The following is a 9366-nucleotide window of genomic DNA, read 5'->3' on the forward strand; positions in this document are numbered from 1 at the left end:
GCTTTACTCAAGGGGCAGCTGCCACTACAGCTGGCTGGGTCTCATTAATTAACAGTGAACCTTCCAGGCCTGGAGCCTTCCACTCCTGGGTGAGCAGCTGGAAGAGCTGCTTCCATTTACTACTGTAGGAGGATGACAATATTGAATGAAGTTGACAGGCCTTTTGTGCTGTTTTTTGGAGGGGAGTTAAAAATATATATATACTGCTCCAAAAAATAAAGGGAACACTAAAATAACATCCTAGATCTGAATGAAATATTCTTATGAAATACTTTTTTCTTTACATAGTTGAATGTGCTGACAACAAAATCACACATTATCAATGGAAATCAAATGTATCAACCCATGGAGGTCTGGATTTGGAGTCACACTCAAAATTAAAGAGGAACACCACACTACAGGCTGATCCAACTTTGATGTGATGTCCTTAAAACAAGTCAAAATGAGGCTCAGTAGTGTGTGTGTGGCCTCCACGTGCCTGTATGACCTCCCTACAACGCCTGGGCATGCTCCTGATGAGGTGGCGGATGGTCTCCTGAGGGATCTCCTCCCAGACCTGGACTAAAGCATCCACTGACTCCTGGACAGTCTGTGGTGCAACATGGCGTTGGTGGATGGAGCGAGACATGATGTCCCAGATGTGCTCAATTGGATTCAGGTCTGGGGAACGGGCGGGCCAGTCCATAGCATCAATGCCTTCCTCTTGCAGGAACTTCTGACACACTCCAGCCACATGAGGTCTAGCATTGTCTTGCATTAGGAGGAACCCAGGGACAACCACACCAACAAATGGTCTCACAAGGAAGGGGTCTGAGGATCTCATCTCGGTACCTAATGGCAGTCAGGCTACCTCTGGCGAGCACATGGAGGGCTGTGCGGACCCCCAAAGAAATGACACCCCACACCATGACTGACCCATCGCCAAACCGGTCATGCTGGAGGATGTTGCAGGCAGCAGAACGTTCTCCAAAGGCGTCTCCAGACTGTCACGTCTGTCACGTGCTCAGTGTGAACCTGTTTTCATCTGAAGAGCACAGGGCGCCAGTGGCGAATTTGCCAATCTTGGTGTTCTCTGGCAAATGCCAAACGTCCTGCACGGTGTTGGGCTGTAAGCACAACCCCCCACCTGTGGACGTCGGGCCCTCATACCACCCTCATGGAGTCTGTTTCTGACCGTTTGAGCAGACACATGCACATTTGTGGCCTGCTGGAGGTCATTTTGCAGGGCTCTGGCAGTGCTCCTCCTTGCACAAAGGCAGAGGTAGCGGTCCTGCTGTTGTGTCGTTGCCTTCCTACGGCCTCCTCCACGTCTCCTGATGTACTGGCCTGTCTCCTGGTAGCGCCTCCATGCTCTGGACACTACGCTGACAGACACAGCAAACCTTCTTGCCACAGCTCGCATTGATGTGTCATCCTGGATGAGCTGCACTACCTGAGCCACTTGTGTGGGTTGTAGACTCCGTCTCATGCTACCACTAGAGTGAAAGCACCGCCAGCATTCAAAAGTGACCAAAACATCAGCCAGGAAGCATAGGAACTGAGAAGTGGTCTGTGGTCCCCACCTGCAGAACCACTCCTTTATTGGGGGTGTCTTGCTAATTGCCTATAATTTCCACCTGTTGTCTATTCCATTTGCACAACAGCATGTGAAATTTATTGTCAATCAGTGTTGCTTCCTAAGTGGACAGTTTGATTTCACAGAAGTGTGATTGACTTGGAGTTACATTGTGTTGTTTAAGTGTTCCCTTTATTTTTTTGAGCAGTGTATATATTTGACCTGCACTGCTAATAAAATGTCAGATGCTTTCCACTTAACTAAATCACCATCTATCAGAAGTTGTTTCTTAGAGGATCATTCATAACTTTACACATTTAAACATTGAATGTCCTCTCTTTCAATGGGTTTTAGTTACGAATGCAAAATGCGGTGCTTGTGTAGCACGTGCTTAATACTTTATAACCATTTTTAACTAAAATGGCAATTCTCCAGAAAATAAAGGCAAGACTAGTTCGTTATCATAAGCTGAGCTACAGCCCCATGGCAAGACAGCCACTTATCGATGATTAACATGTGGCCAACGCAGTGTAGTTTATGGGCGGAGTTAACTGGGTCAACAGGGAGTGGCTAAAGAATAACTAATGTAAATCTAGCACCCCTATGTGGTGACGAAGAATTGTTGCCAGCATCTGGTTGAAAACATTTGGTCGCGGTTATAAAAATGTGAATGTGTTTGCTAATTAAAACATCGCAATATCTGCCTTATTGCCCGTGCAAAAGGTAATGTAACAATAGGCCTGCTTAGGTGGTTAAACTGTTTTGGATGGTTCAAAGGGGCATAGAGTTGCTGAGATCAGCCAGGTTATTGTTTCCATTCGGAGATGAAATGCACCGTGGCTCTCTTTTCGTTTGGATTAGCTAGCAAACCTCGGCAGCAGCTAAATCAGGTGAGGCTGCACTCATTCACCGCTAAATTTCCGATGAGTATGACTAAAACCCAGTGACCACAGCTCATAGCCCGATGAGTATGGGGGATATGAACCACAGTTACCCAAACGTATCGGGGGTTCCTGTATGGTCGGCAAACGAGAATGCAGACTCTACAAAACATGCCGCTGATTTCCTCTCACATTGCGAAAACGCACACGAAAATGTTCCACAACTGGTGGTCAAATGTAATACAAGCCCATGCCGAATTGAATTGGAGTCCATCAGGGTTAGCGGGATCTCCGTTGGCTCTCATCCCGACGAGGATTCGATTTGCTCGGACAGTGGGTTCGGAGGCTCCCCCGCATCACTTCTACTCAGAAAGTTGTCAAACGACTCATCGTCTGGGTTGTCACCCGCCTCGTCTTTTGAAGAATACGAGGACGACCGCGGCTTTCCTGATGAGGTTCCCCGGGTGAGTGTGTGCGGGTTAACATTTGTGGAGTGCGCCCCTGTGATGGAGAGGGCCCAACCAATATTATGTTAATGATATCATATACTATCAGCTGCCATATGATGGGACAGATCAGCATGAGTCTGAAATAATGTAACATTCTGCTCAGGAAGATGCAGGTTTCATTAGATTATATGATTAGAACTAGCTTTGGCTCAACAGTTCTGCTAAATTTAGCCTAAACTACTGGAACTGAGGGCAACGTGTGAGATTTCTCCAGTCCCTGTAAATTTCCACCTGTCATGCCAGTACATCTTATGCCTGTTTTATTACTGTGACGCAAAGGGAAAAGAAGTCCACAATGGCACAGAAACTCGAAACACTCGTGATCTGTCTCCTAGGTGCCCTCTCTCGCTCCCTCTCCTCATCCCTCTGTATCTACAGACCGAGGCTCAAAGCCTGTCACTGTATAGGCTGAGCTGGGGATAGGCTATTTGTATCATGCTAGCAGCTACATAACATTTTCGGGCATTAAAGAGTATTAGACTGATCCAGAGATGATTACAGAATTTCACCCCTGGCAGCACCAGGGTGTTGCATCATGTCTACTAGCCAACACTCCAGTGATATATAGTGAGTATTGTCTACATGAACTAAGGTTTTCCACCCTCTCATTCCCTGATACTACGCAGGCCTCTCCCTTGGCATCCATCATTTATGGAGTTTATCTGCTCTGGCAGCCCACTATCCTACAGTTGACAACATGCAGGAGAGAGGAAATGGGTGATAGAAAAAGGATGGACATAGATGTGTGGGGATATATTAGAGATTGGACAAAGATGGGACAATTATTCTTTGAAATCTCATTGTATTTGTATAGAAAGAAAGTAGTCTACTTCTAGACAACTAAGTTTTGAAGAACAAAAAGGTTTGGTCAACTCCTTCAGGTGTATACTCTCCTTACCTGGGGGGTTGTAGTTTCAGGTGTAGCTGCAGGCCACTACACTAATGGAGAACAGATTGGGCAAGTATTTCCACATAAATGCATATCCTCATCTATACATACTGGGGGACATGTTTTAGAATATTGTCAAACTACCAAGACCTAGAGCAGAACAACAAACTCAACACTCAATACCATCTACTGCATCTTGCCTATGCCGTTCTGTACCATCACCCATTCATATATCTTTATGTACATATTCTTTATCCCTTTACACTTGTGTGTGTATAAGGTAGTAGTTTTGGAATTGTTAGATTACTCGTTATTACTGCATTGTCGGAACTAGAAGCACAAGCATTTCGCTACACTCGCATTAACATCTGCTAACCATGTGTATGTGACAAATAAATTTGATTTGATTTGAACACACACTTTGCATACTCACTGTGGTACTTTAACGTGTGGGTGTGGTCTCACATTCACTACATCTTGGATCAAAACAAGTCCAGCAGCCTGTAAATGTTTGATGAATGTGTGCAGCTGTTGCACCAGCTATTAAAAATATTGTGGTGTCAGGCCATTACTGTTCCTGCTGGCCGATATGCGTTAATAGGTAGGTAATGTTAAACGTAGCACAGAGACCCTTTACTTGCCGATTATTCCCGATTTCCAACTTGGAAGACAACACTTCTTCTAAACTTCCATGTCTAGTTCATTTGAATTTAGAAAATGCTCCGTTATTAAAATAATTTGTTGGATTACTTCGTGGCACAAAACATTTATTTAATGTAATAATGGAGCATTTTCTAAATTCAAAGAACCCCCTGAAACTAGACATAGCCGTTTAGCACGTGTTGTCTTCCAAGTTGGGAATTTTGGCAAGTAAAGGTTTGGTTGAAATTTCTCTGTGCTACACTTAACATTATCTACCTAATAACGCACATCGGCCAGCAGGAACGGTAATAATGGTCTGACTAGGCAATATTTTTAATAGCTACTGTTGCGTAAGATTCCAGCTCAACCTCTCCTACATGTCTTGGCTCAGTCTAGTTGTCTGTCAATGGCTGTTTCCATAGAGACACTCGGCCATAGGTCAACAAGTTGTGTGACGGAGTCTGAGAAGTCTGAGTTTGTCTTCCTCATGACGGAGTCTCTCAGTGGAGTTACAAGGGAGTAGGACAGACAGAGAAGGAAATGTAAGCTAGAGGTGTTGCACTGTACGCTAAGCAATGGGGTTGTGAGGTGTAATGTGCAAGATTGCTTGCTCTTCCCATGCAGGGCGTCACATGGAAGAAACCTGGAAGTACAGGGACCTTGCCTCCCCTCTCCGTGCCCCCCAAGAAGCCACAGCCCTGGGTACAAGTGGTCGGACATGCAGGTTGGTTCTTTGTCGGGCTATCTTTAATTGGTCTTTTGCTGCCTTGATGGTTTTGTGAAGTTAGTATTTCTTACTGCTAATAAAAATGGCTGCGTAGTACCAAATGTATTTTGAAAGTATAACATGCATAGTCTCCCTCCCCCTCTTTCCCTCTTTTGTGGCTGGTGTGCCAGGGAGCTTCCATGCAGGGGACTATGGGATGCTGCTGAAGCGCTACACTGAGGGGGAGCAACAGTGCCTGCAGAGGCTGATGGAGGACTCTTTGAGGCCCTTCGTACCAGGCTACCACGGAGTGGTGCAGCGGGCTGAACAGGACTACAACATGATGGATGACCTGCTCACTCACTTCAACTCCCCTGCCATCATGGACTGCAAGATTGGCACCCGGTGTGTGACTGTGTGATTTAGAGACACTGGGAGCTGGTTTACCCTGACCCAGATTAAACCAACCTTTGGGCTAAAGTGTTCTTTTGAGTCCAGGAATAGGCAAACTGGCTCTGGGTGTGTTGTCTTGTATGTATATATGTATGTATATAATATTGAGCTGTCTGCTCTGTTAGGACATACCTGGAGGAGGAGCTGACGAAGGCTCGGGAGCGTCCACAGCCTCGTCAAGACATGTATGAGAAGATGGTGGACGTGGACCCAGAGGCCCCCACTGCAGAGGAGCAAGCCCTACAGGCAGTACTCAAGACCAGATACATGCAGTGGAGAGAGACCCTGAGTTCCACCACCACTCTGGGTTTCCGCATCGAGGGAATCAAGGCATGGATACACACACACAAACAGACAGACAAATGCAGGGAGACGAGATAAGTTGGTCAGATGTATTGATCCATTGTGTTTCTATGGCTTAAGTGCTGTATGACCGAGCCAAGGCTGGTGAACGTTGGAAGAGAAATGACATCTTAGTCATTTAGCAGACAGTGGATTTATTTAAGATACTCTTTAAAGAAGTAGGGTTTCAGACGCTAGAAATATCTGAAATGAACTTAAATCATACTTTTACATAAAAAAAAAAGTATTTATTATTGAACCTTTTATTTAACTAGGCAAGTCAGTTTAGAACATTCTTATTTACAATGACGGTATACCAAAAGACCTCCTGTGGGGCCGGGATTAAAAATATAGGACTTTACACGCATCATGACAAGAGAGACAACGCTACATAAAGAGAGACCTAAGACCACAACAATGCAAGGCAACAACACATGGTAGCAGCACAAAACATGGTACAAACATTAGTGGGCAATGCTTCCTCATACTATAGCCTGAACCATTAGTTGTCTACAATCTTTTTTTCAATGCTTGAACATTTGAGTGAGAGAGAGAACTTCCCTCTTCCCACTTTTTTCCCTGCATAGTCCTATAGATAAGGAAGCAGGGATTGACTTTGAGGGTTGCCTGGTGCAAGTGAACTGAGCAAGTAGCCAGCAGCATACCACCCTGAATCCCACTGCTGGCTTGCCTCTGAAGTTAAGCAGGATTGGTCTTGGATGGGAGACCAGATGCTGCTGGAAGTGGTGTTGGAGGGCCAGTAGGAGGCACTCTTTCCTTTGGTCTAAAAACAATGTACCAATGCCCCAGGGCATTGATTGGTGCTGCCTTTCAGATGGGACATTAAACAGGTGTCCTGACTCTGTGGTTACTAAAGATCCCATGGCGTTAACCCTGGTGTCCTGGCTAATTTCCCAATCTGGTCCTCATACCGTCATGGCCACCTAATCACCCCCAGATTCCAATTGGCTCATTCAACCCCCCCTCCTCTCCCCTGTAACTAGTCCCCAGGTCTTTACTCTAATTGATAGTGTTCTCAGTCAACTTACCTGGTAAAAAAATAAATAATAATTACCTGCTCTGAGGTTGCCCCAGTTGATAAAAAAATACAACTCGAAACAGCAAAGAATTCCACTGGGCCTAGCCTAAAACATATTTTTGGTTCATACCCATTGTTTTGTTTAAGTGAAAGACTGACAATTTCAGACTGCTTTGGGGTTTTCCCATTAGGCAGGTGATTTTTAAAACCGAAAACAACCATACTGCAAATAATTTCAATAACCTAGCATAGGACCTAGACTGGGGCCCAAATTTCATAGGAGCGTCTCACGCTTGGCAAAAGTTGCGTGTCCAATGTCGCTAGCAGGTCAGTCAATTTTATTTATTTTTCTGTTTCCTCCCTGTTGTTTTAGGGCCTGAACAGTTATGGCATTTCTGCGTGTAATCAACTATTCCCAAATTTATGGGCAAGTGGCTATAATCTTCGGGAACCCAACAAATATTCCTGACTTGCCCAATAGGCAAGTGCCTTTCAGACCTAAATGTACCTAAATGTAGTAAGGATGTTGCCAAAATATATTTTAAATTAAGGTGCCCACACACGTCCTCCACCAGGTAAGTTGACCACTTCCAGGGGTTTTCAACTTCTTAATTGTTGCCCTAATAGTGGTAGTAATAGTATTTATTTTTCTATACACAGTTTTTGTTGTTGCACCCATTGTTGGGATTTATGAAGAGACAACCATTTGTCTCTTCATTTGTGAGTTCTTTGCATTTCTGCATGGTGATGACAAGGGGATTTTACCCAATGTTTATACCCCAGTGAAACGGGAAGCAGTGGAAGGCCAAAAAACAGACCTTTAAAGGGAGATGTTATTTCTAAGAATATTTAGGGTTGCCAATAATTTAACAAATGTCTTTCTCTGAGCAATATTAGTATAATATAATTTCTAAATGTTTTGGAGCATGCAATATAGCATGGTATTTGTACTGTATGTATTTTGTAGTTTACATTTTTTTTATCAAGGGTGCCAATAATTTGATGTGACTGTCTACAACATTGTTAAATGCCTGTTTAGAAGGCTGATGGTGTGTGCAACACAAACTTCAAAAGGACCAAGAGCAGAGAAGCGGTGAAGCAGGCACTGCAGGACTATGTGGATTGCAACGCTCTAATTGTGGTGAGTGTGTGTCGCTCTTAATCTTACCCCCGTCATCCCCCTTCCTCGTTCAGGATTACATTGCTCTTCTCCATTTTCAGAAGGGATATCTAAGACGACTGAAGGAGCTTCGACTGGTGTTGGAGACATCCGACTTCTTCAGGACACACGAGGTAAGCTGTTTTGCACTGCTTTCACAGTATAATGCATGTCTTGATGCTGGTCTATGTATGGAGAGGTGCACACTAACATCTGTCTCTCTCTGCAGGTTGTGGGCAGCTCCCTGCTTTTTGTGCATGACAGTACAGGGAAGACTGGAGTATGGATGATTGATTTTGGGAAGACTGTTTCCCTGCCGTCTCCTCTCACCCTGGACCACCGCACCCCCTGGGAAGAGGGCAACCGAGAGGACGGGTACCTGTGGGGGCTGGACAACCTCATCGACGTCCTGACTGACATACTGCCTTACCAGACCTGAACCTCAATCTGACTGACAGAACCTCATCAAAACGAAAACACCCCCTCCCACCTGAACCATACCGTATCTGAATGGCCACGTCACGTTTCACCTTAGAGGGTTTGATAACCGAGAGACTGTTCACAAATTGGACTTGGATTCTGTGTTGGTGTTTTTAACCACATCATTAATGATGTTAGGTACGAGTGTTTGTTTTTGTAAGATCGCTTTATAGATTAAAGAAAGCAAGGAATTGACCTACGTGACTTCAATGAGGGCCAGCCTACTTTCTGGTAAAGAATGCAGTGATGTGTTCTGAACCTGTCGCCTGTAATAAAGCGTAGTGTGCTATGATAAACAGCTTATAATGGCTTTAATGTAATGTCAGCTGCATTCATATATAGTGTGTTTAGAAAGTCAGCAGACCCCCCCCCCCCCCCCCCTGAATTTAACATTTTGTTACATTACAGCCTTATTCTAAAATTGATTATATAAAATAAAGACCTATATACACACACACATACAGTTGAAGTCGGAAGTTTACATACACCTTCGCCAAATACATTTAAACCCAGTTTTTCACAATTCCTGACATTTAATCCTAGTACAAATTGCCTGTCTTCCGGCAGTTAGGATCACCACTTTCTTTTAAGAATGTGAAATGTCAGAATAATTGGAGAGATAATGATTTATTTCAGCTTTTATTTCTTTCATCACATTCCCAGTGGGTCAGAAGTTTACATGCACTCAATTAGTATTTGGTAGCATTGCCT

General features: G+C 44.3%; 1 protein-coding gene across 2 annotated transcripts; it reads left to right on the forward strand.

Annotated features, from left to right (window-relative positions):
- The first annotated feature begins 2117 nt into the window (after nucleotides 1–2117).
- On the forward strand, nucleotides 2118–9112 carry LOC110537317 (inositol-trisphosphate 3-kinase C). 2 transcript variants are annotated; one of them, XM_021623260.3, is made up of 7 exons: nucleotides 2118–2900; nucleotides 5101–5200; nucleotides 5374–5587; nucleotides 5761–5965; nucleotides 8056–8157; nucleotides 8238–8309; nucleotides 8405–9112. In XM_021623260.3, exons 1-7 carry the CDS (start codon nucleotides 2520–2522, stop codon nucleotides 8612–8614), a joined length of 1284 nt encoding a protein of 427 aa, XP_021478935.1. In that variant the 5' UTR covers nucleotides 2118–2519; the 3' UTR covers nucleotides 8615–9112. The 2 variants fall into 2 exon arrangements, with proteins under 2 accessions (XP_021478935.1, XP_021478937.1); XM_021623262.3 differs by having other exon boundaries at nucleotides 2162–2445.
- The last annotated feature ends 254 nt before the right edge of the window (nucleotides 9113–9366 follow it).

This window comes from Oncorhynchus mykiss, chromosome 12, assembly GCF_057628025.1.
Source record: "Oncorhynchus mykiss isolate SJ-2025 chromosome 12, ASM5762802v1, whole genome shotgun sequence".
Taxonomy (NCBI): domain Eukaryota; kingdom Metazoa; phylum Chordata; class Actinopteri; order Salmoniformes; family Salmonidae; genus Oncorhynchus; species Oncorhynchus mykiss.

Coding starts and splice junctions, on each gene's coding strand:
- LOC110537317 (XM_021623260.3), top strand. CDS start 2,520: ATGAGTATGGGGGATATGAACCACAGTTACCCAAACGTATCGGGGGTT. Junction 5,201..5,373: donor ACAAGTGGTCGGACATGCAG/GTTGGTTCTTTG, acceptor CTGGTGTGCCAG/GGAGCTTCCATGCAGGGGAC. Junction 5,588..5,760: donor GACTGCAAGATTGGCACCCG/GTGTGTGACTGT, acceptor CTGCTCTGTTAG/GACATACCTGGAGGAGGAGC.